Source organism: Sander vitreus, chromosome 16, assembly GCF_031162955.1.
Source record: "Sander vitreus isolate 19-12246 chromosome 16, sanVit1, whole genome shotgun sequence".
Lineage (NCBI taxonomy): Eukaryota > Metazoa > Chordata > Actinopteri > Perciformes > Percidae > Sander > Sander vitreus.
Genome location: NC_135870.1, coordinates 17631071 through 17658399, shown reverse-complemented (window position 1 = coordinate 17658399; position 27329 = coordinate 17631071). Strand labels below are relative to the sequence as shown.

The following is a 27329-nucleotide window of genomic DNA, read 5'->3' as shown; positions in this document are numbered from 1 at the left end:
CTGTTTTATACAAGCTTTATTTAAAATGTAATTTCCAAGTTTTGCAGTGTAGGAAGCACATTTTCATCAATAGGTCCTCATCGGACAGATGCTATAATGACATGGGTCTTATTTTCTCATTCTCAAATGGCCAGACACCTCCTCTACCACTGTCACAATTAGTATGTACATAGTGTGTTTGTATACAAGCAATATAAAACTTGGCAAATGGAAGGTTATTTGCTACTTCAATATGTAAAGAAAAGTTTTCCAATGAGTAAAAAAATACAGCAAACACTGCACGCGTAGTGATAAGATTCCTCATGTTGTTTGTGTCATCTCTCTAATACACTTTTGACAGTGCAATTTAGCAGTCAAGTAACACTAAGGAACACTGGGTACTTTCTTTAGCTGAGGCATATAAGTAATACACCAAATTATGATCAGGTTTTGAGAAGATGACTACAATCTTGATTCAGTATTTTGTTCTCAAACACTCAAACATGAATATCAAGGAATTATTTGGGGTTAGAGCTTGAACAGAATCAAATGTCACCTTTGCTTCTTTATTAAGAAGACATTGGCATTAGGTCTGAAAATGGCAGAAACTAGCTAGCTTCTGAAGCCAGTTTCTCTGGTTATATTACTGTGATAAACGTTCCCTGGTTACTCATTATTTGCCAGAAATGTTAAGTATATACACAGACACAAATGAGCAACAAAATATTGTAGTGTGGCTGACTTGATGGGAGATAAAAGGGGACAACATAATATGCTTTCTCTTAGAGAGATATATAAAGATAAATAAAAGAAAATGTTTCCCCAATATCAACCACAATGCGGATGTGTTCCATTATATACAGATTTCTTAGCAAACCAATGACTCGTGGGGATGGACGGTTAAAAGACTTCTATGTAATATAACTTACAGCTGAATGTTAATGGCAAGTGGTTTACAAAACACAGATTTGGACAGAAACAAGTAGAGAGCTGGACAAAGCATCATGTCTTCACTCTGCAAATTAATTTATACTGCAAATGGGATTTCACCGCTCACTTCTAGAAAACTAATTTATTTGATGGCCAAATGTAGAATCCTTGTTTATTCAAGTTATCCAAACGTCTGAGCACACTTTATTTGAAGGCAATTACATACGCATGGCCAACAGCTATATAATGCCTTTTCCCATTGAACATGACTGGCGTCTTTGTCGCCATCGCTAAAACATTGAAAATATGATAATTTGTAGGGTCAAAGTAAATTCACAATACAATGAATTAAAAGTGTAAAAATGTGCTTTTTTTTTTTTTTCAAAACAGGACACGTTTTCTAAGAAACTCCTCTTCCTGAAAAGACTTGAGGTAAATGGAACCTTATACCGTTTTCTCTATTTGACACTGGTCTCAGACGACACTGGTAATAACCTTTGTGTCATTTTCATTAAATGGAGACAGACACTACACTATTTCAAACCATCTCCTCTTTTTGTTGCATAAGACAAGTATTTAACAGTATTAATGTTGTATGGAAACTTCACATCCATTGTAACAGTATGAGTGGTGATATTATAATACTAGTGATATTTATAAAAAAAAAAAAAAAAAAAAAAAAGTAATAACACTGCTGTACAAGCAGCAAAAGAATAAATAAGCCATTAAGATAAAAATGCACAGCATGAATTAATCCAAGGTTACACAATATAACATTTATGAGTAAAATAGGTTAAAACACAAAGAAGAAAAGCCCTCATTAAGTCTACTTAATTTGAACAGAAGTTGTCTGTCAAGAAATGTATCATGTAGATGAGATCAAAGCTCATCTCAGGCATTGTTTTTTTCTCTATTTTCTCAAATAACGCAATACAATTGGTCTCTAAATGTGGCATGCCTTGCTGCCTTTAGTCTTTAAAAGACTAGCCGGTCTTGTTTTCTTATCGTATTTTAAACAAAAAGGCACTAAATTTGAGGATTACACAATCTCTCATTTGAAAAATGTATGCAATTATGCCTTTAATATGCATATATCCTTAGGTCCAGGTGTTTATTTTATTTCTTTCTTTCTCACTCTTTTTATCAACATACTTTTAAGACGCTCTGGAAATAAAATTTAAATAAGACATTTATTTTAAAAAGTGACACAATGCACAGTATGACTTACGGATACTATAAAATGTGTCTTGTAGAACTCATTTGGTTAACACTGCATGTGTAAGCAGTCTTAACTTTTTTCCGTTGATGCCAAAAATATTTTTCACATAACTGTTCGGTTAGATCGCGTTAACGAAACACTGTGAAAGAAATGCAGGGTTACTGCGGTATGAACTGCCTGACATGTATTGAATAAGGGTTTCATCTGTGATTAACAGGATCCTTTTAGATTGTTACAATGGTTTCCCTGTCAGCGTTTTAGTTAGTAGTTAGCCTTTTCAAGCCAACAAAAAGTACTGTACATTAGCCTGCATGAGCTGATGTACAGTTACATCCTTATTTAAAAAAAAAAAAAAAAGTTAGTATTCATGTTTTATGGTAAAATGTATTTAACTGTATTAAATTCCATCTAAAGAAAAATTGAAAGTAGGCTTAATAGGGGCTTGTATCCAGTATAAAAGCATATCTGTAACAATGTTATTCAGTTTAAAACACTTATTTTTGCCATCCTACTGCAAACTGTCCCAAAGCTTACAGGGCATCACAGTAATGCCCCATAAGCTCTCCTTGTTGTACTCACTAATACTTGAGGTAAAACCACGTCTAAGAAGCCATCTAGCAACATGTTGAGGAGAGGCTGGCACACTTTTGTTTTGTTACGCAGACTGATTTGCAAGTCGCACCTCTCAAATATTTCTCTCACGCTAATGCAGACTCTCCTCCAACCATGTCAATAAAAAACAGATATGTGGAAATATGTCACTGAGGTACCCTGAAGCAGCCAGCCAACGTCAAGTTACACACTGCAGAAAGGGCCTATTGAGATACTACTGCGATATTCTGCCCCTGTCCTTGGTGTTTGTAACAGTTGAATTGTAACAGACTTGATGCAGTGTGGCATGTCCATAAAGAGTGAGGGGGGGGGAGGGTGTGTGTGTGTGTGTGTGTGTGTGTGTGTGTGTGTGTGGGGGGAGATGGAGGAGAGGATAGTACAGGAATGGAGAGGGTAACAACGAGCAGGAGAATATGAAAAGCAAGGAACTGGAAAGGTGGGAAGGAGTTAAATTGCTGGCCTCCCCAGGTTTGTCTGGAGGTTACAATGCATGACACTGCAAACGGTTGTTAGTGCTCATGCTGCTGCTGGTGCGCTGGTTATTCGCAAGTCGTGTCAATGCAAAGTCATGCAAAACAGTAGGCAGGCAGGTAGTTCATGCATCGTGTGCCTCAGCCTAGCCCAGCCTGGGGCCAGCGCAGGCCAAAGACAGGCAGGGCCGAGCCACACAACGTTTGGCCAGTTCATTGGTGTGCCAGTCATGCAGTGACATTGCTGTTGAGGGAGGAGAAAGAGAGATAACGGTCAGACGGCGGGGCCTGTTAGAATTAACATTCTGAGCATGATCTAAACATATACACAGCAAACGCACAGGGTTAATTCCAAGACTTCTAAAGGTCTGTCATGTTAATAAGAAATCATTCATGATGTGCCTTAAAAACAATGACAATGTAAACAGAGTGGAACCACAAATGGGTTGCAGAAAGGACAGGAACAGCTGCAACAAGCATACCTATTCAAGACTCCTATTTAAAGTGGCATGGGCAATTCTGTGTCGTGCTTATCAAAACACCTTCTTACAAACCTTGAAAAACCTTTTGACAATGATAGCAATCAACTGACTCTAAAATGATATGGAAAGTGAGTCTGCTTCAACGAGCTACACTGAATAAGCGTCTTCTCTTTGTTGTTATAATTGCATAAAGGGCGATCTACAAAACAAATCCCTTTCCAACCCAACAGTCCCAGGATCTAAAACTCAGGAACTATCTTGTGACTACGTCTTTCTGTGTAGTGTGCCTGCAGTGTTGCAACTATAATATTGACCAAATACTGTGGAATCTAACACTATGACACATACGGTGTTGTGCGAGACTACCTGGTAAATGCTGGTAAAGCTAAAACCATGTGAAACATTGCTCGACGTTGGCTTCTTTTAAAAAACATAATGAAAACCAGTCTACACAGTTATGTCGCACAATCTACCTAGCTGGGGATTGCAACTTCCTAAACAATTTCAACAGCTGAAGCAGTTACTTTAAAAAAAATTCCCAGGGGAAATTACCATTCACGATTAATGCTGCACTATTACCAGCCGACAGTCAACAATTTTTTTTTCTCTCCAAATCATGTCACCCTATTAGAGATCATTCAGACTATTTAGCAAGCAAATGGAACACTTACATGTGATGACTATGCATCTTCCTATGCCTCAATGTATGTGTTGCTTAATATTGCATCTAAATTCAAAAATCAAAAACATAACACGGCAGAAGGGCAACGTTTCACCACTTAAAAAATACACTTGACATGTAAATAAAAATGGCTGTCGCCTGCTGAAAGCTACATCATAAGAGTTCAAACAGATAACGCAGGACAGAAAATCTGTCAACTCCACTCAAGAAACAAGATGAACCTCAATTGCTATGACAGGTAGACATGTGCATAAATACTGCATGAACAGGCAGAGTGGCTCCCCTAAACAAAAACTGACAGTAACTTGTCAAGAAGATGCGACTCTTCTCTGCCTTGGGGACCAAATGTACCTGCCTGACAAAGGTTTGCCACAGAGTACAGGTTGAGGAAGGAAGAGAAGGTGTTTGGGGTGATTAGTCAGGTCCTATCAAATATGCTGGGGTGTTAAAAGGGTAGGAGCCTGGCATCACAGCGGTCAGGGTAAAATATGCTTAGTCTTAGATTTTGGACAGCCTTGCCTGGCATCTCTACCTCATGGATCTGATCAAGAAGGAAAAAACAAAAAACAAACAGAAAATCAATAGGCAGAATGCAGGAAAACAAGAACGTCCATTAGAAATGAATGGAAATAGTGTGCCTCAAAAAAAGGCACATCTACTGTATGTAAGTTCGGGGGATTTGTTAAGGTAGTTTGTCGCAGTATTTTTCTGCCCTGCTGCCATCTACCTTGCGGTAGCTGGCTGGACGTGGCCCGGATAGGAGCGGCGTGTGCTGGTGGCTTGTCTTTGCCGGGCCAGGAAGGACTGACCAGAACCGGTGTTGGCAAGTCTGTCTTCAGCCGCCTTCTTCTGCAGAGACATGCCCTGCGTGAAAGTACCAGAGGAAGTAAGTAAGTCACCAGAGACTCAGCCACCATCAGTGCACTAATCTTGACGCATGAGAAAGCAAATTAGCTCAAACACAATATTAGCACCAATTTAACAACCCATGAACATGAACACCAGCTATTGATCAAATGTGTAACAGAGCAAACATTACTAAGCTTATAGAAAAGCATGTGCTGCCCTCTAGTGGTTAAAATGACTTCCTGCATGATTTCAAATTGACTTCTTCCATGCAGTACTGGGCGTGAATGGGGTTTTTTGCAGGATGGTAGGGGAAGACTTATGAATATTCATTAGGGAACTCATCCCTGAATGGCTAGTACTCGTTGCCTGCTATGGTTGGGTTGGTTAGGTTTAGGCAAGAGGAGTGGGATTGGTTATGGTTAGGGTAAGAATGTCAGGGCGAGCCAATCAGGGATGAGTCTTCCTCTACCATCCTGCAAAAAAAAGAAAAAAGAATTGCGTACTGGGCCTACACTTAAAACAGGTATTACAAAAACATCAAAAGTATTCAAATTGACACATAAAAACATGGAATGCCATGTGTAACAAAAAGTGTAATGTTAAGTCTATCAAAGGACGAACTGACCTGATGTGTAGGTAAGTATGTTTATCAGTGTCTTAGGTTATCGTTTAATGTTTTACTGCTGGCGACGGCTCACAACTATTTTTTGGGTCAGCTATGTATTAATTTAGGGGCTGCAACTGAATGCTTATATACATTATGATGTAATCGTTTGGTGAATTAAAGAGCAGAGACCAGTGAAAAATGCACATCACAGTATCCTAGAGCACGCCTTGGTTTGTCCGACAAAGAGTTCAAAACCCTCAAGAGCCTCAATGTAACTGATTAAAGGACTAATCGTTGCAGTTCTATGTTTACAAGTAACAAGAAGTCGTTAGTGTGTTCCACAATTTTAGGCTGTAAAAAGGTCCTTCTTACCATATTGTACCAGGCTGACACAATCAGTTTCTCCTCGTAATCTCTCTGGCTTTTTGTCTTGTCCATCTCTTTCTGTTTGGAGGAAAAATAAAGACACAAAAAGAAATAAGATACAACACACTGTTGTACAATTATTGCCATTGTGTTTTCACACACTTAAAACTGGCTTTTTTTTTTTTTTCCTTTTTGGTTATCTATAAGGTAGTCTCGCATTGCCAGACCTTCCTCCACAGCGCTGCAAAGGAGGGTCTGGCTAGTCTACACAGTATTCAGGGATGGGAGAAAAACGTGCTCTGGTTTATTGGCATTTCTTTAAACCAATCACAATCCTTATGAAACGTGTACGTTCAAAAGTTGTTTTAGTCGTGCAACAGAAAACTCAGATTGGACAGATAGTCTAGCTAGCTGTCTGGATTTACCCTGCAGAGATCTGAGGAGCAGTTAACCATAGTCCTCAGAAATCCACCGGAGTTTAGAACGCCAACACAAAGAAAGTGGAAGGTGACGGACATCCGGCCAAAAATGAGGGATCGGAACAATCCCGGAAATGAAACGTCGTTGATATAGACTATCTAATGGGTGACTGGTTAACCCAATTGATCTAGGAGCTCCCGAGTCCACCCCTTTCCTTACCAGACCATCCAATTCTTCTAATACTTGATTACCTCCAATGAGTGCAACATCCTGTCCTTCTCCTGCAGCTGGTTCTTCAGGGCCTGGACCTCTGGACCTGAACCCTGGTTCTGTTTGGGGTCCAGGGTCCGGATCACCTGGAGAGGACACATTCAACCACATCGCATACATTTTCTTGTTGACCCACACCTACAACAATGCACTGTGCAAAAGATAATTCACGTTAGTTAGTAACAAGAATATACTCACACTCTTGGCTTTTTCCAGGTATTTCTTATATCTCTCCTCCATCTGTTTCATGTCTTCATCTTTCTTCTTCAAGGCCTCTTCCAGCTCTTCCACTCGTTGGGCTGAGAGGCAACAACATACATGTTATGTGCCGTTTTGTTTTTGGCATGGTTTATTTCTCCTTGGCAACGTGTTGAAAAATACAGTTTTATGTCTCAGTGTTGAATCTGTACCACAACATCTCATAATAAATCATTTCAAATTTGATAAACGAAAAGCACATATGGTAAGAAAGGATGGAGGTCAAGAGGCTGCAACGGCACTTCACACATTCAGAATTCAAACTCACAGCTGCTGTTGTATTTCGGCTCCATTTCATCGATGAAGGCATTCTTCTTCAGTAACTCATTGTTCAACTCTCGTAGTTTCTCCCTGATGAAGAGTACAAAGTCAAAACTGTTTGTAAGGCCTAGTTTTGTTTAATATTTCATAAAAAAGCATCCCAGAACTGAATGAAGAGGACATTTTAAATCTATTTAAATCAAGTTTTGTCATCCTGGCCCAGCAAAACACATCTGGGTTTGTAAGACGGTAACTTACATGTGCTCCTCATATTTCTTCTTCAGAATGGAAGACTGAAAAAATAAACAAAAAAACAAATAAAGGATGCGTTTTTATAACATTATATGCCAACCTATACAACCTCCAGAGACAGCTTCAGTCTTCAAAACGACTAGATACATTCAAAGAGACACTGTTGGATAAAGGCAGGAGTTTCAGCAAACTTCAGTCTTCTTGATCTTTATACCTGTGGCCACATTGCGTGCCATGGCTAGTTCTCTCGCCTGGTTGAAAAGGACCTCTCAAAGTTGTAATTAAAAGGCACCACAAAATAACAAAACCCTGCACATTTCCCTTCTCATCCAACAGAGGGAAGAGTAGAACAGATGATGATTGAAAAAGGTTATTAAAGTGGTATTCTACAGTAAGAGATCTGGAATTACTGTAAATGAGGCAACCAATCAGAGAAGAGATGCAGACCTCAAACCAAACCTTAAAACATGTAAACAGGAGTCCCCAGGTTGGATAATCACAAAGAATATTTATATTTAGAGTAGTGCTCTGGTTCTTTTTTTTTATTCTGTATCCATTGCCACTATCCATGCGGTGTGCAGCAAAATCATGTGAGAGCAGAAATCTGCTCTCACACTGCTGAGTATGTCTAAACTAGAAATCAAACAGCATCTAGGAAAGAGGAAAGCTGGGTTTCTACAGAGAGGAAAAATCTACATGTACAGGATGCCAAAAATGCCTGATTAAAAAAGGTCTCTATTTCTAACAGGAAAAAGAGACATGCAGAAATTTGACACCTAGCTAGGAAAAAAGTAACTGTTACTATGTGTTACAGCTCAGTGTAACAAATGCATGGAGTTGTAATTATTTTTCCAAAGAAACTAGATTGTATTTTGGAGATCTTGTTGTATTGCTCTAAGATGTATGTATATGACACATGAGCACATTTATTACATTCTGAGTTGTTACACATTTGTTTCAGTAAGTCAAAAAACCTTGAAAGAACAAAGTCTAAAAGAAGGAACTTGTCAGGAATCGCAAAGTTATACTTACTATAGTCTGACAGTGGGAGCATTATTTGAAAAGAAAATGCACAAGTATTTCACTGATTGGCAAGAATCACAGACCTGCCAAATGTGGATGGATTTACATCCAATGTGATAATCTGTCTAAGTGTCGTTCCCATCTTTGCACCTGACATTTGGCACACCAGCTGAGTGAAATTGTACTGATAATTTTACTTAAATAAAAGGTCTTCCAAAGCAATTCCCTTCATAATTGGGATAATGAATTAAGGATATTTGTTTTCCATTCTCTGCTTATGAGATGCTTGTTCTGCATCTATAAAACAGTCAAGTGTTGTGTTGATTTTGAGTGAAAAGACAGATGATTAAAGCAATACTGACAACATTGCTAATGGGATGCAAAATCTACACAGGCTGGCAGGAATGGAACCAGAAACCCATGAAATGATTAGTTTTTAGTATTTAAATCAGGGTTAATTATGCAGTAAAGGAAGCTGGCGTTTGACATGGATGCAAGCTCTCTCACACATAAAACTTCTTGGGAGGTGCTCCAAACCATCCTAAATACCAGTTGTCCCCTACATGGAACTGGTGTGAAGGAGACAGGGAACAGAGAAGAAAGCAGTGAAAATGTCCGTCTTTTTTCCTCGCCGCATCACAGATGAAACACAAGTTAATAAATATGTTAATATGAACTAGAACTGATTTATGTTGCTGATTTTACGAACCGACATTTAATTAATTTACTGATGCTATCAGGGCTAACTATGGCTACAACATAAAAACTTTGTAAAAGCGCACACACAGAAAAATAAGATCACGGATGCTGGTGTTAGAAATGGTTATTGTTATGAAGAGTTAGTTACAACAACAGGAAACCAAAAGTGATTTCAGCTGTTTCCTATCCACTGAGACAAGCGTGTACACACACAAACAAATGTGACTGTGAATAAAACTGTTAGCTCATTTTGCCTTTCATTTTCACAAGTTACTTTTTAAAGTAAAATACCAAGACCTTGAGCTTTCAGGAGGACCGGTGTACTGCAGTCTTGTAGACCATCTTTGTTTAAGTGTGCTATGGTGGGAATTTGACTCTCTACGGTTGTTGCCAACATCTCAACTGCTATTGGAGTTATTCATCAAGAATGCAAAACAACCATGTCATTACTTACATCGTCTGCTTTGGAACCCTGTTCTTGAAGATTTTTCTGTAGCTCCTCTACCTGACTCTGTTCCTCCATCAGGCGCTGATTGATTAACCTAGATAAACAGTACAAAAGACCAGTTTGACAAGATAGTTTTAACACATCAGTGAGCAAACATCAGAGAGGCAGGCTGCGGGCTATAAGGTCATTGACTGAAATTCCAGTTAAGACAAAGAAAATCTTTGTGAGGGAAACGGGAGATTGATCCACGTTCCAATACAGTGAAACAATCAGTCCACATTGAAAGTGTGGCTCTCAAAACTACAGAACAGACCAAAAGATTTTCTCTTTGCTCTATTTTCATTTAATTTGAATAAGATATTGAGCATGAAGGAGAAAAATGTAAGTGTTTTACCTAATCAAATGTGATAAAGCTCAACCTGCCAATCCTGATAGGCTGCATGTTTCTGTGCTCTTTGCTGACCTGTTCTCGGTCTCCAGTTCATTCTTTCTTCGGTTGGCATCCTCCAGTAGACTCTGCAACAGTGCAATCTTCTCATTGTCTGATCCCTCCTGGGCCAGCTTCAACATCTTGTTCTCATGCTGAAGACGAATCAAATGTTCTCTGCAACAAACACATTGGACAAAAGCAGGTGTGAATGCCAAACACTATAAACTGATCACAAATAGTTGAAACAACCAATAGTGGCCCTGTACTCACCAAAAAACTAAATATGTACCTCAATGTTGTCATTCTAAAATTAAATTGGTTATCATCATGGCTAAAGACAAACAGAGACCACCAGTGAGAATTTCTGTGTTTTTATTATATCTGTACCAGGTAACTGTTTGGCACAAACTGCGCTGCATCAGTCAATATAACGTCATTGTAATTTTGTTAGCACTGGGGACACACACACCTTGTGCGAACATATGCAACACGTGCTGGCTGAGTGTAGTAAATACTAAATCATTTGCTGCAACAAGACTATTGTAATGCTGCAAGTGTTGGACCGTCAGACTGATCGACATTGTCTTCTCCAGAGCTAAACATACAGTATGTTTGAGACGCCCACTGAGAAGCCACTATCTTGCACTGTTCCCCCAAACTGACTGACTGCTTCCTGATGATGAACTTTGTACTCAGGACAGAGACATGTCAGGTGGAAAGACAAGGCAGAGATACTTGAGATCCTTTCTCCCTTCAATCCATCAACAGTACTAAACAGATAAGATTGGCTAAGTTTTTTGATAGTGTTGAACTCAGCCTGTCTCTTCTGTCCAGTTTTTTAGGGTGTGGCTTCCAACTCCTTTCCAACTAGAGAAGTGACTAAATGTTTCAAGATGAACTTACAGCTGCTGGCTAGCAAAGGTTAGACCAGGGAAGGCAAAGGAAGACTTGAAAAGAGGTTCCAATACAGCTTATTGGGAAAATATTACAGCAATATGACCAAATTTCTTGTGAATTCCTACTATGCAGTAGATTAAGGGAATAACTACATTTCCAGCTGTTGTTCAGCTGTTTTATAGTTTAAAGGGAAAATTCAATCAATCCCAGATGCTGCTTATAAAGGCCCGGACACACAGAGCTGATAATCGGCCGTTGGACAGTCTGGCGAGGTCAGTGACTCGAGTCTGTTTGGTGTGTTCCGTGCCGTCGTCCGTCCGAGGGGCCGCCGTCCTTCATTTTGGCCGATTTGACACGTATAATCAGCAGGGAGGGCACTGCTGGCAGTCGGACTCAAATGAGCCATCTGATTGGTAGAGTGATAACCCGGAAACGGGGAGCGGAATGAGCGTGACTAGAGTCTCTCAAAATCTGACGAAAATCTTTTAAACTGACCTTTGTTGATCTGAAATGAAGACAGATTCAGCAACTGCATGGCCTATTTCTCGTTTAAAATGTTTTCAGAAACACGTTTCGGTGAACTATTTTAATACAATATGAGATCATATTCTGAACAAGCCGCCATGACAGTCTGTCTTTGAATTTCCAGAGAAACCAGACCCACGTGACTCGTTCATCCAATCAGCTGCCGGTTTTCATTTTTGGGCGACAATACAGATTAGCGCCGCCTACTGTTATGGAGACGTATTACGTCTCGTCGCTTTGGTGTTTTCAGAGGCACTTTTTGGACCAATTTGGGGAGACTGATCAGTCCAACTGCCTTTTCTGCCGACGTTTGGCCATCGGCTCTGTGTGTCTGGGCCTTTAAAGCAACAGGGTGAATCTGTCAAAATGGCACAGTCTAATTTTCTAAACTCACTGAACTAACAACCAACAGACATAAATGAGGATGAATCATTATCAATTCTGTATTTCACACACGGTTCTTCTTTTCAGATATCTTACATAAAACATCGCTATTGCAACATTTTACACCTTCGAAAGCTTGCAGGATATGACATTAGCTCAGGGCACAACAGCTTTTCGTTACTCTTCCTCTAGGTGGTAATGATTAGCCTGGACTGGGTTAACTTAAGTACTTTTTTCCCCCATTATATCCCCCCAAATAGCTTTTAGAGGATTTCAATGTAAACCCATATTTATTTTGGTTCACGAGTGTTGAAAAAAAAAAAAATCAGGCACAGTGTGCTGACAGCAGAAAACCCAGCCCTCTTGAAACGCAGCAGTCTGGCTGATGTAACTCGCACACAGCTATTACATAACTCGCTACAGAGACGGCTCTTTTTAGGCCAAACTCATCTGCCTTAAAACAGCAGCAAGCACGCTGAGGAACACGCTGTAAACCATCTCGCTACCAAGTGAACAACAGCACTACAGACAATACTATACTGTACTCACAGACAGACAGACACACAGACATTTACCTTACTAACCTACTGCTGGATATAAACACATTACATGATTTGATATTCGTACAGCTCTAAATGACTACCTTCTCTTTTTTTTTAATCACCAAAAGTGAAATGAAAACATAGGGTTCAAAATTCATACCGAATCTCTGGGGTGGTGATCTCAGCAGCCAGCGAATCAGAGCCATCGTTGCTGACCATCGGGAACAAACCTGAAACACACCGATAATACCGGTTAAACCCAACTATTTAGGCTCGACCAAGTAGATTATACTTTGCTTTACAAAAGGCCATTAGGTCAGATTTAGCCACTCTTGACCGTTACTCATTTCACCTGATGTAAGCTGTCCTTCCTGGGCTTGGACACAGTGTAGCTCCTCAATAGTTTCCTTCAGAGAGTCTCTCTCCGTCCGCATACGCTACAGAGGGAGAGAAAAATGTGTGAAGATGTTATACACAATGTGCCAACAAAATTCATCTGTCAAACAAGTAGGGGCAGCTCCCACTCCAGTAACTGCAGAATTTGAAAGTTACGTACAACCGCTGGTCTTACTTTCTTCGTAAAATGCTAATTTACAAAGTTAGGCACACTCCTCTGTATGTATGGTGTTATATGAAGGTGTATTTATCGTCTTGCAGAGTAAAACAAATACTGTTGGGTAATTATTTTATAGTGTACTAGTACTTATATTAATATAATGAATTGTCCACACAAATTGTACATACATCTTTTTCTTTTTGTAGAGAGTCCACTTTCTCTTTGACCCGTTTGTACTCAAACTCCATCTTGTCGGCCTTTTTAGACTCTTCTGACAGTCTGTTCTGAAGTTCGACCACCTGTGCAGAGAAAGGGTAGTTAATGGGAACACCTCATCTCTCAAAATACACATCCAGGGGCCATATAAATAATGATAACCGCATGTGTCCGTCAACATGGCCGTGGGTTGGGTACCTGTCTCTTGTATGTCTCCAGTTGGCCCTTGGTAGCATTCGCCTTTCGTAACTCTTCTTCCAAACTGACAGTGCTCTGCATTAACACTGTGTTCTTCTCCTCCATAAGCTTATTCTGCAAAATAGCGACAGAAATGTAAATTGAATTTGTGCCATCTAACTACAAATTAACAAACATACAAACAAACACAGGGCCGTCGGTAAAAGCTATCTATAGATACTAAATGTTTCTTGCTAACCAATGGACGCTGTGTAATGTATTGTAAGGGACATTTAGTAGAACTTCAGAACACAGTATATGCATTAAGTTGTTGCTGCTGACTGTTGTCTGTGTACCTGTCTTCTGAGAAGTCCCATGTCCTCTAGTTTCTTCTTGTAGTGCTCCACTGTGCCCTCCAGCTTTGACACTTTGTCTGATGAATGCCTGGGGAGGGCAACAACAGGCACTTTCATTTTGTGATGTTACATTTAGAAAGGAAAGGAGATGGGAACATCTTTACCAAGGCTCTGTTTGTATAGCAACACACCTGTAACAACAGAAGTCTGAAACAACAGGATAGTGGTTCAGATATACATTATTTGTCTTGCATCACCTCCTGTTTTTTTATGACTCATTGAATTCCCATCAGGCCTTTGGAATCCCTTGTCATGTTAAGTGTTAAGCTTAGTGTGCTTTACTCGGGTAATCTCAGTGTGTTGCGAGCCAACAGTTTGCATCCTCGTCTTACCGGAGGACATCCATCTCGTCCTTGAGAGACTGGGCTTCATCAGCCAGCGACGCAAGCTCTTCATTCTGCGACTTCACGTCCAAGAGTTCTTTTTCAAGCTCTTCGCAACGGATCCGATAATCATCTTTTGATGCCTCCAACCTAAAAAAATAATTAGCAACAACAATCATCGTTACAATATGATTTTGCCATCAGCATCAGTCAAGCCAACTCTCACATTTTTTTATAAGACATGAACATTTCTCTGCTTCTAGCATCTCCACACCTAAAAGTTTCTTCCTGCAGTTGCTCCAGTTGTGTCTGCAACTGGAGGTGTCTGCGTCCAGCAGGGCTGTTTATGTCCTCTATGGAGTCAGACTGGTTAAGTCTCTCCATCAGGATCTGGTTTTCTGCCAGCAAACTGCTCTTCTCCTCTTGCAGGGCTGCCACCTGTGGGAGGGAAGGGAAGGAAGGGAGGGAAAAGGAGGGCAAAGAATGGAAATGCAAAAGGAAAAAAAAAAAAAAAGAAAAAGGAGCAGAAAGGAATGGTTCAGTAGTGAGATACAAGGAATTGGATGAGTAGGGAGAAGACAAGGATTTGGATAACAAGAAAGGTGAAAAATAGAGGAAAGCGAAAAAAAAGGGATGGCATGGAAGGATAAAAGGGAGCACGAGAGGTGTAGAGAAGAGTAGAGGGAAAGAATATTAAAGATGGAGAGAAGAGAGGCAGAAAAGGCAAATGAGTTAGTTTTCAAATTGTATCGCTCAAGCTACTTTAATGTACACGTAACCTATGTTTTTTTACAGCATGTAATCCATTAGGCTATGATTATATCACTGCAGCATTGATTCTGGTAATAAAGCAAGCACACATCCAAACACACTTCAACATGGCAAACCAACAAACTCCAACATAGCAAAGAGAGCTACATATGGTTTGATGTTGCCTTCTCAATGTGATAGACAGGGTATCAAACTCCACACAAAGCAAAGCAGAAGCAGATTTGTTTGTTTGTAATGGGCCAATATTGATACTAATTAATTACCAAGTCTGCTGCACCTCAGAAAACACAAGAACTGATCTTAATATTTGTTTTAAGAGAAAACAGAGACAAATCTGTAAAATCAATAAGCAGGCTTATTTTCAAATTTCTAATTACCTGGCATGTAAAGCATGTAATTACCACATTCCATCATTTCTCAACCCTGACTGTTTTTAAATTTGCCAGGATTAAAGCTAGAGTGCGTAGTTTCTGTCGCCCCCATGAGGAATTCTAAGTAATGACAACAACACTGTCGTCGTGTCCACACTATATGAGCCTTATGTGATCGTGCACGCGCTAGTAGCCAAGGAGGACACGGAGGATTAAAAAATACATGATGGGCTCTTCAGAAGAGGTAATTCTCTTCACTCGAGCTTCGGCACGGGAAAGTCACGGGACGACACAATCTTCTGAACATAGCCATACTGAGAAATAGAGAAATACAGAGAGAGTTGTGTGGAGCTGATAGTCTTAATTAGCTTTGTAGTAACTCATTTGGCAATGGCTTGAATGTAATGGACGTTCATGAATATCAAAAAGTTACGCACTAAAGCTTTAAGTCAGTGATCCTACATCAAAATACTGTGACTTTAAAATAAATGCCAATAGGTATTTCTGACTTTTCTTCTAGCTAGGTCTGCTTTTAAATGTTAAGACTTCTATGTGTAAAATGTATGCCATTTAAATGTCATTAACACTGTAATGTGGAAGCATTCTGGGAGAACTTGCACTGGTGTGAAAATTCCCTCACTGCAACAAGCACATGTCCCATTACAGCTGTGACCAGAACGGAAATAGAAAGGTAGTCAGGAAAGGGTTCCCTAAAAACATACTTAAATCACAAATAGTAATATCACATATGAGTAATATACAGTATGTGTAATTTGTGTTGTTGTTGCATATATTCAACAGTTTTGCCAAGAAATGACTCCTTCCTGGTTTCCCCTTACTGTCTACTATTGCTGTGGGGAAGCAATGAAACACACCAAGGTAAAAAGACAAAGGATAATTAGTGAAGGAGTGACAACTGACACACCCACACAAAACTGCGGTTGTGGCTGGTGTGCCCCAAGAGAGGACCACGTTTATACGTGTGCACAAACGTGTACACACACATGCACACATAATTAGGAGAAGGGGGATCTGGGTTCCGAAGGGGGGATGCTGGTGCAAGCAGACTGAAAAGAATCCAGGACTATTAGACACGCCACACACCATGAATGGAAAAAAGAGACGGAAAGAAAAGAAAGTTTGGATTTACCCTCTCTTCTAGCTCATTAAAGTCTAACCTCAGTCTATCACGCTCCTCTTGGACATGGAGGGCCTTTAAAGCAAGGCACACAGTGTGGAAATAGTCAGGAAATAAGAGGAAACCCATTTAACACAACAGGAGAACAGGTCACCCTTTAAATTACAGCTCCATTTTTCTGCAATAACTGTGTCATCATTAGCAGAAAGAAAATGTAAATAAAAGATGTCCATTATGATCAACTGATAGATTTTTACAAAAGCTTATCAGTGTTAAGGTAAAAAAGAAATCCACAATCTGACAAGAAAATAAGTATGGGAAAAGTCCATCAGTAACAACAGAATCAGCTTTTATTGATACTATCTAATTATGCAAAAAACGGGAGCTGGTTTTAAAATGTAACCAAAAATAGCAATAAGAAGTATGACACAATCAGTAAGATAGTAAAAGAGTAACACAATATAGCAGCAAAGGTAAGCTTAAAACCTAATTGGGTGGACATAAGTGTTCTTGTACCTTTTTAGTTATTACACAAATATAATTGCTAAAGGCTAATGAGTAATGCCTGACACTCAACAGTTTAAATTATACATTTGTGTCATTTTCCTAACAACACCGATAATTGATGAATATGTTAAGCACTTGGGAAATTGTATGATGAAAATATTTCAACAACATACAAAGTGTATGTATACAAAAAAAGAATACAAAGACCAAATAGTCCTGTTATAATAACCGTCCGCAAATAATAAAGTTATCCACTTTAATGTCAGTTATTCACATCCTGACCTTTGTAATAATGTGCCACTGTGATAACTGTGAACTCTAAAACCTTGCCAGGCCCACTGCTGGTGTTGTCTTTCAGGCTAGTCATTCAGACACACGATAGGAGTACCTGCACACTGTGCTATGATGTACAAAACCAGCGGTCAAACAGCCTTAAACATGGCGGATAACAACTGCATAAAACCAACCTGCATGTCAAGCTCGCGGCACCTCTGGGCAATCTCTTCCTTGGTAGACAAAGCATCATTCAGCTCCTCTGCTGTCTTCTTCAGCTGAGAAGAGAGAGACACAAATAAAAATCCTGCAGATTTGCTTTGATTTCCACGAAATGTATTGTCCACTTGGATGAGGCTAAAGAAACACACTTTTACAGCTCAAAAAAAACAGTGGGAGATGTGTTTGAGGCAGTTTATACACAGTAATGATTGCACAATAGCACAGCGCTTCTGCTGAAGCTAGCTTTTCCACACATCCAGCTGTTTTACAGGTCCGTGGCCAAAACAAGGACGAGGGTGAAACATTGGTTGAAGGGGAGATCTGGGTCAGTTTTTATAGGGAGTACTTTGTGTTCAATGACAATGGTGTTGAGGTTTCAGTGGACAGTCCAGATACCGGAGGGTATCTGTGTGTGATATCAAAGAGTTTGGGTTTTGTGTGAATGTTCAATTTTGTATCTTACAAGTAAAGTATATTTAATACAGGACAGTTACATTTAAACTTGTACATACTTGCTGAGAGTATGAGTGCGTCTTCTGAAATTTGAGACCCTATTGATGACACTGGCAGTTCTCTAAAGTCTCCATACCTGTCTGTCTAGATCCACATACGAGTCATTTCCTCCCATCACCGGAGTCTCTTTACTCATCAGCTGCAGAAACACACAAAAACAAGTTAATGGTTCATGTGAAGTGTACACAGTGCCGACACTTGTCAACACCTTGGTTCAGTGATGGCGCCAACCAAGCAAGCGGGACTGTTGTGTCGATCCTGCACCTGCCCACACCCACAGGATTACCAGCTGATCCTGCAGATGTGCCATCCCAATCCCACCCACAACCCTGTTTCTGTCAACACTCTATCTGACCAATCCCATCCAATTCTCATCGTTAATCAATAATTACCTGCAATCAATTTGATAACAGGTCAAAATAGCATGATAGCTCACCTCTTGGATGGCTGTCATGACAACATGCTGCACTGACTCCTCCATCATCATTATGGTCTGGATGTATTCTAGAGAGCACAGAGAAATAGACAAAATGATGGGGGAAATTCGAGCCTCTGAGTCAGCTGTAAATGCAATGCGATATCACAGAACATTGTTTTCCAATATAAAATTACACACACACACGAGTATAGAATATGGACCTTGTTTCTGTTCACAGTTGACAGCACAGCCCAGTATAAGTTGAAGCATCCTCCCAAGTTCTGCTGCGTCAGAGTGCTCTCCAATAAGGTTAACATCTGGTAGTGTGAAGTCGTTAATGTGCTGGCCTAGGATCTAGACAGGCACAAAATACATTTTAATAATCACAATATATCATTACATGAAAAGTGGATTATCATAACCTGTGTTGTGCTACAGTGGTTGAGGGTGGTGTCGGCAGTCACAACTTGTCCCCGTTAGCAACACATATTCTTATGTAAAGTGGATGCTAGGTACCGATCAAATCAAAATGAATACTGTAGATTCTTCTTACCTCCTGGTTATAGTCTAGGATGCCTTTTAGAACTTTCTTTAGATTGCTGATCTGAAACAAGAGAGAATTTTGTGTCCCTAGAATATTAGAAATACCAATACAACTGAAACAGGCAGAGTTTAAGTACTACAGGTGAGACGCAACAATCTATATTTTGAAATGTGACAAAGATGTAGTGGGATCATCTAAGTCATCAGGACCATACCCTACCAACAGATAATCACCATTTCTAGATATATTACTCCTTTACAATTGGAAAGGTCTGCTCTGTCACCTGCTAATAAAACAAAGACTAATTGATGCTTACCTTTAACCTCCAGTTTTCTCCAACCTCTGGCTTGACTCTACTAATCCAAGAGTCATTGAAATACACTACATCTCTAGAAAATTGGCACAGACACAAGAATAGGGATTAAAAGAGTAAAACATTTTTTTAAGTGGGAGCATCAACAAGGGGCATCTTCAGAATCTACAGGTTTAGGAAACTGAATGAGAAAAAGGCAGACAGTGATGGAGTCCTATTGAATGTTTTACTTATTAGTGATAGTTATGTTTACAGTACGAACTGGCATATTCTTTTACCACCAACAATGTAAAATAACATAGAAAGAAAAGGGTTTTTTATAAAAATGTAACTAATACAACAAATAATGCATTTTCTGACACGCCACACTTCAGGATGAAAACTCACATTTTTTGTAGAGCTTGGGCCATGACGATGCCACTTGTCAAGTCTTCTACTGTCTTGCATGGAGCCTCCACTCCAAATGTCTGGATCTAAACAACAAACAGACACACACGTTGAGTGGTGGGATGCAGGACAAAACTAGTGCAATTAAATTACACAAGTTGCAAGTCTATTAAGTGCACCTAAAATAATGTCCGCTGCTACAAAAATGGCATGTTATCTTTCCCCAGGAGCTCCCTGAAGGCCAGAGTAAATACAGTCACAAGTGTGCAGCTCACACTTACTGCTCCCGCAAACTTTCTCTCAACGTTGCTTGTAATCATTGCTCAGTTTCTCTTACATCACCTCTGTCACTTTTGTTAAGATCTTTTTCCCCCACATTGTTCTTTTTCCATCCTTCATATTCTTCCCTATAGTTCTTCCTCCAGGCTGAACATTTGTTGCCCAGACTGAACTGAATATTTTAGTCTACATGCCAACAGTCCACATGCCAAAGAAGAAGGGGGAATTGAGAGCAGGAATGTTGGAATTCTGACCGGAAGAAAATGACGAGGTTTAAAATTCTGCCTGCACGTAATTCCGTCTGTCTCACTTTTCATTACGTGGCGCTCTCAAGCCCTTAGTCGCAGATTTCAAAGAGCAGAAGGCAACAAAAAAGAGATTCAGCACATTGGCCAAATACTTTAGACCACCTATCAGCCGGGGACACAGGTTAGATCCCTGATGAAGCGTTTGTCCTGGATCCATTTGAAGAGGCTGAGTTAAATGAACTGAGCAGAGTGCTAAAAGTCAGACTCAAGCTGGACTTTAATATATTCACATATAGTATATATCAGCGTGTCATTGTTTTTAACATAAAACTCATTCAAAGTTCTCATGGCTGTAAATACTTTACTGTGAAAAGCAGCGTCCTGCCTGTTGGGTAGGCAATAATATGCCATTTCACTTGGTGTCGTCTCCACTGCTATGAAACTAATAGCTGTAGAACAAATCTTAAAATAAACATGATGCAAGAACAACACTATCTCCGATTACTGTCGACATAATGTGAGTATCCGTTTTAAAAAGATTTAAAAAGGAGAGGTGAATTCACTCTTCTTATTTAATTCATTTTTTAATTCTTTACAACCGTTTCCATAGATCTGGGACGTGAGCAACACTGAAAACCATCTAAGCCCTATATTGTCATTGATGAGCAGAGACAGAGGTCAGTAAACAAGAAAACATTCTACACTGTACAAAGTAGAGGACACACTGACTAAAGTTGGCTTGAGGGCAATATGACTCAAAATAACATCCACACACCATGACTTGATAAATTCAGATAACCTAAATGTTTTTTAAATGTTTGTAAAACGTTGACTGCTGGTTTACTTAAGATTCACAGTTGGTGTACAAGTGACAAGTCAGCTTGTGACCGGGAGGTCGTCGGTTCAATGCCCAGACCGACAGGATAAAATCTGTGTGGGGAAAGTGAAAGAGTCCCTCACTCATTACTACCACTGAGGTGCCCTTGAGCAAGGCCCTTAACCTCCAACCGCTCCAGTGGAGCTGCTCAGTGGCCAGCAGAGCAGACTGTGGTTGTACCGGGCAGCTTCCAGGTATGAATGTGGAACTGTGTGAATGAGTGATCCTGCAAAAGAGAGGTTGTCTCTCAGTGAACCTTCCCTGAATAAATAAAGGTTAAAAAAAGAAAAAGAAAAGTGAAGTGTGTACTACACAATCAAGATTACACCCATTCCTGTGATGCTACATTATCTTGTAGGGTGGGTAACATGTTGACTTCCTGTGTTTAGATACTATAGGAACACAAACCTGTCAAGTGATATGGTACTGTATTTTAATACATGGATGGAGTAGTGATGAAACTGTTGCGTCAAAAATCTCGCATTAAATTGGCGTTTCACACTGGTCAAAAATAGCTGTATTACAAACATGTTAACATGTTAGCAGCATGTTGGCTCATGGTACAAATGGTTGCATATAGGCCCACACACACATTGTTCTAACACTTGGTATTGGCTCTCCACCACTGAAACATTTGGTCTGCATCATTTCCCTTTGCATGAAAGAAATGGAAGAAAAGAAAATAAAGCCCTTCACAAGACAACCACAAACAGATTCCAGCAAACACGGCATCATGACAGCAGGTCCAGAGCTATCTACAGACTTTGAAAGCCTATCTGAGAACGAAATGAATCGATGGCCCTTGAGTCATGTAATAGGCTATGCCTGGTGCTTGATGTCAGGTTGGAACATTATTGACAACACCGGTTGAGGTATTAGATCAATTATCTTCAATCTACCGGCTACTTGAGGTCCAGCAAATCCAAATCTGTTGCATTTTGTAGACTGACTGACCAACAGTACTGCACCCCCTTTTAGCAGGGCTCTGTATCTTTTTTTACACCCTAAACGACTGTTCCCAAGCAGCAATAGGTTCTCGTGGCCACATGAACTCCACATGCTCGACTGCATGTTAGCTAAAACAAACCTGTGGTATACATACCACTGGATTACAAAGCCTTTAAACAGAATGTACACCCATGTGATGTCTCTTGAAAAGCCACAGAAGAGCAGTGCTGGTGAGTGGCTTTATGCTGTCTATGACATTGTGCTGGCACCGGCTATCTGTGAAAGAAGACCCCTTTTAATTACTGATGCCACATTTAATACACTTGCTGCCTTGAATGTTGATCAGTAATCAGATATATAAAGACAACAGATTGTCCTAACACCAGGGAAGACAACAGGGAAGATTTAGCAGAAATCAACATCGTTAATAGAAATAAGAATCTTTTTTCGGATATCCATCTGCAGTGCATAAGAATCAATAGCCTAAATGGCCTAAATGTTCAAACGCCATGGCTAGTAAGGGTTAGGGTTGCTGGCTGAAACAAGCTGCCTAATGCTTATTATGAGGATTTCGTACAGTGCTTAGACTGAAACTCAATGTCTTCTGGAAAAGGTTTAGTCATTGTGCTAAACCTCTGAGCTGTTGTTCCTGGGCTAAATGTCATTGGTCTGTGTCCCACAGAGTAAAAGGATTAATAGGAGCTATTCAAACGTTGCTGATTTTGGTTGTAACATCAGATCTCTTTACACAGTGCGTTTACATGCAGTTTAAAAAAAACGATTACATTCAGGTTAAGGCAATACCCCGATTTCTCAAAAGCCATGTAAACACCTTATCCCGGTTAAAATTTGAGTTCTAATAACCCGGTAAACGGCGGTAGAGAACTCCTTCAGTAACCGGGGTAGGCCTATCCCTCCATGTAGCTATAAACCTTAACCGGGCTATGATCGGTTTAAGCGTCTGTGCATGCTTCAACTGCAAAAAGGAGGCCAACAATCACTTCTGCATCTATCGGACTAACATTGTCTGTATTCTCATTATTCTTGCACAATGCAGCTTTTACAGCTAACCCGTTTTGTGTCTCATAGCTGGTCGGCTTAAACGTTTCCATTAAAGAACCAGGATATAGGCTATGCTTTCCCAGTACTGGATATCTACCACAGCACATCTTGTGCTATTTTGCACAGTATTCTATGTCCTGTGGTGCCCAATCTGTGGGTGTGAGCAGCAAGTTATGATTGAAAACCAATTAATTTGGAAACAAAGCATCATGTGATCGAGGGATTTTGAGGTTCTAGTTCAGCAAGATTTTCTCATGTTCCAAGGTCTTGCCAGATTACATTAAATCTGCTTTGATCACATCATCCATAGCAATCTGCTAAAAGGGCAAAGAAGAGAGCGTAACACAGTTTAACTGAAAGAAATTCAGACTGGAATGCCGAGTTCACAATAGGAGTTGTCCACTATGATATCTTCATTGAAAAATGAGAATGTCCGAGAGTGTGTGACATCTAAAGAGTTTGTACAATGGATCCTAGAGACAGACAAAAAGGTGCATTTCCCATGATACCCTCAGCTGTCTGAGTCACATGCACAATAACTGATGCAATGACAACATTATTGTGGAAGCACACAAAGGGCCACAAAATAGAAAATAAACACTACAAATTTAACATGAACTGAATTTATTTTCTACGAGAGACTAGTATGTGTTCATTACTGAGCAGCCACAGACCTTAAGCAATAAAAACATAATCATATCCTTGAAAATATTGTAATAAGTACACTGTGGACACACACAACTCAGATAGGGTTACTGAGGTCAAAAAGGAAACCCACACCTATGAGTTTGTGAAAACAGTTGGAAAAGGAAAACACGTGTATCACATGCCTATGACTACTGATCAGAGTGAAGCAGATACGTCCCTCTAAACTATTAGTTTATATCAAACAGCATATCAGTCAGCTCTTCGGTTTGATTAAATGTGTTTTTCCAAAAGGAATAGCACACCAATGCCACACATGCCAACCTTGTACAACTTTGACAGTACCAGTGAACATTCATTTGGTGCCTAATGTAGAAAAATAACTAGCACACAAATTAACCAATGCACCTAGTTGCTTTGGTGATGTGCAACCCAGTGCATCATTCAGTAGCATGAGTGAGCCATAAATGTCACATATGATTCTTCTCAAGCGGTGATGCGATATGCTGCAGGTATTCTGTTATTTTTTTGTTAAACCTCTATACGACAGAGCGATAGAGCACATTTGTAGGAAAATACAGTTATTAATACAGATGTTGAAATGTGTAATTTCACTATGTGTATGTCAATTGAAATTTTAAGATAGCTCATGCAGCTAGGGCCATATCAATAGCTATGCCTATATGAAATAAATAATTGTTCATGTGGTGCAAAGGAAAAAAAGTATAATTTTTGTCCAGTGACTGCAATGTCATGAGAAATCATTTTCACACTTGCATCTAGTTATCTTATTAGACAAACTGGTTTATATAACAGGCAAGAGGCACCAGATGAAAAAATGGCTGACATCTGGGTACATTTTCTACACTGTGACCATGGGATACTTCATGCTTTACAGATATGGTACCTTGACTGAAAGTCTGCAACCTCTTAAAAAATCCTAAATTCCTGTATTTACTTATTTTACATATTCACTGAGAATTGTAAGATAATGAACACCCCATTCAAAAGTAACAGCTTGCCAGTATATTATTTGGGGGAGTATTACATTATGTATGTGGCAGCCATTACTTTGGCAATCTGTCCAAACAGACTACAATAAAACAAAAAAATTGACATAGTACTGTGGCTTCTTATATTTCTTATTATAAGAAGTATATTCATTCATTCATATTCATTTATTTATCATTCAATATAATATAACAAATAACCTACTACTTAGTAGGAACTTCATGTTTTTCAGTATTCCTTCAATCAAAACTAATTGGACCTCTTATTGCACTGACCTAAAGCAGAAACAGTTGCCTAGACATCTCCACTGCTATTTTGTAAGAGTTACAGTCTCAGCATGTGCTTCAGTAACAATCTGCTACACTCAGTGCTGTGACTTCACAGATAACAAGTATGTGAGCAATGTTTTCCAGCCACAGCATTACTTGGAACATGAAAAGGGCCATTTTGAGTTGCCATACATAAGCTAGGCTATGACAACAAGAGGAGGTGACAGTGATGCACGTAAATGTCACATTAAGCTGCAGACACACTGACCAGACGGCCGACCCTCGGCAGAAAAGGCAGTTGGACTGATCAGTCTCCCCGAGTTTGTCAAAAAAGTGCCTCTGAACACACCAAAGCGACGAGACGTAATACGTCTCCATAACAGCAGGCGGCGCTAATCTGTATTGTCGCCCAAAAATGAAAACCGGAAGCTGATTGGACGAACACGTCACGTGGGTCTGGTTTCTCCGGAAATTCAAAGACAGGCTGTCATGGCGGCTTGTTCAGAATACGATCTGTACTAAAATAGTTCACGAAACGTGTTTCTGAAAACATTTGAAGCGAGAAATAGGCCATGCAGTTGCTGAATCTGTCTTCATTTCAGATCAACAAAGGTCAGTTTAAAAGATTTTTGTCATATTTTGAGAGACTCTAGTCACGCTCATTCCGCTCCCCGTTTCCGGGTTATCACTCTACCAATCAGATGGCTCATTTGAGTCCGACTGCCAGCAGTGCCCGCCCCGCCGATTATACGTGTCAAATCGGCCAAAATGAAGGCCGGTGGCCCCTCGGACGGACGACGGCACGGAACACACCAAACAGACTCGAGTCACTGACCTCGCCAGACTGTCCAACGGCCGATTATCGGCTTGGTGTGTCTCGGGCTTTAAACACACAAGCTCTGAAAGGCCTACGTCTCAATTTCACAAAAGGGAAATTAACAAATTGATTTCAAGTATGATTATGTGACATCTAAGGAAGCACATGACTATGCAGGAGTGTATCTTGCTTGAACTAAGCCCTACTAAAACCATCACCACATGTATGTTTTCACTATACACTACTGATGTATATCAGTAGTGTATAGTGAAAACATGAAAGTACCTATACACAGTTTCCATCACATGGCACGTCAGCCAATACATGCACAATTCTGTTGACAATCTGGGTAACGCTTGATGAAACGCATCATACATATGAAGTCAGTTATTTATACCTATGAAGTCAGTTACCTTAATCGTTGCCCTTTCTTTGTCTAAAATCTACATTGCAGTTAAGAGATTCTGGACTTTTCTGGATGTATTACTCTCCAGATGTGTGACATCAACAGTGAATGTCTATCTGCTTGAACATCATATTCACATAAGCATTTCCCCCAGACATCAATCATCTCTACTGTATTTTATATCAAAACAATCAACAATGTAAACCTGCTACAATCGGTAGTATGTGATCCTGCAATCTGATGCCTTTTCCCCCCACTTGGTAGCTTTAGATATCCGTTTTTTAGACTTTGACTAGAAAAATGTAGGGTTATGGTAACGTTATAAGCTCGCCTGTATTTGACATTTTAGATCAAGAGAAATGGGGAAGAGCCAGCCTCAAAGCAGACACCGAGCTGTAACGTTAACGTGTTATGCTCATTCCAGAGGAAGACACCCTTCGCTAAAAAAGCGTAGAACCATAACAAGGCCACCGTCTCTGCCGTCTGATCCCCCCCTCTACAACCAATACAACCATGGTTAAAACATAAGACATAGCATTATGAAAGTTGAGCTAGCTAAATACCCCACTGCACATATCTGGAACCAAAATTATAATCTTGACTGGGTAGACGGTCTGCTGGTGGCTAGCTAGCAACACATCAGCAGCTAAAGCGGCAAACAGCTGGCCTGTATACGTAACCAACGTGAGCCCGTGTCATTTTCCTCTCGCCTGCTAACGTTACCCCCGCTAGCTCATCGAGCTAGCAGTAGCCTAGTCTGCTACCTAGCATCGCCGGCGCCGGAGAACTGTCTGTCAGTGAAAACAACCCCACAAACTTCATATTTGATCACCTACCCATGTCAAGAGGCTTTCGCAGAGTTCCATTCGATCCAAGGACCCTGATGTAGTCATCGTTACCTAACGTAAACCGACTTTGTGTGGTAAACAGAGCCTGGCGTTAACAGTCGGCTTCATGTACTCCGGAGATCTCTCGCTCTCTGGGTGTCTCACAATCCGTCCTCCAATAGTCGGGTTC

General features: G+C 40.1%; 1 protein-coding gene across 5 annotated transcripts; it reads right to left on the bottom strand.

The window, feature by feature from the left end:
- hook3 (hook microtubule-tethering protein 3) lies at positions 1 to 27329 on the bottom strand. Of its 5 annotated transcripts, none has more exons than XR_013503186.1 (25): positions 27149 to 27329; positions 19751 to 19836; positions 19367 to 19439; positions 19060 to 19110; positions 18728 to 18860; positions 18525 to 18592; positions 18165 to 18227; positions 17548 to 17631; positions 14568 to 14731; positions 14303 to 14443; positions 13911 to 13998; positions 13576 to 13689; positions 13350 to 13460; positions 12958 to 13042; positions 12766 to 12835; positions 10291 to 10431; positions 9834 to 9921; positions 7664 to 7698; positions 7413 to 7495; positions 7085 to 7185; positions 6868 to 6972; positions 6203 to 6274; positions 5102 to 5238; positions 4730 to 4915; positions 1 to 3454 (listed from the first exon to the last, which is right to left on the bottom strand). XR_013503186.1 is itself a non-coding variant. In XM_078270938.1 (25 exons), the coding sequence occupies exons 1-24, from the start codon at positions 27203 to 27205 to the stop codon at positions 4903 to 4905; spliced, it is 2163 nt and encodes a 720-aa protein (XP_078127064.1). In that variant the 5' UTR covers positions 27206 to 27329; the 3' UTR covers positions 1 to 3454; positions 4894 to 4902. The 5 variants fall into 5 exon arrangements, 4 of the variants coding, with proteins under 4 accessions (XP_078127064.1, XP_078127063.1, XP_078127062.1 ...); XM_078270938.1 differs by having other exon boundaries at positions 4894 to 4915; XM_078270937.1 differs by having other exon boundaries at positions 1 to 4915.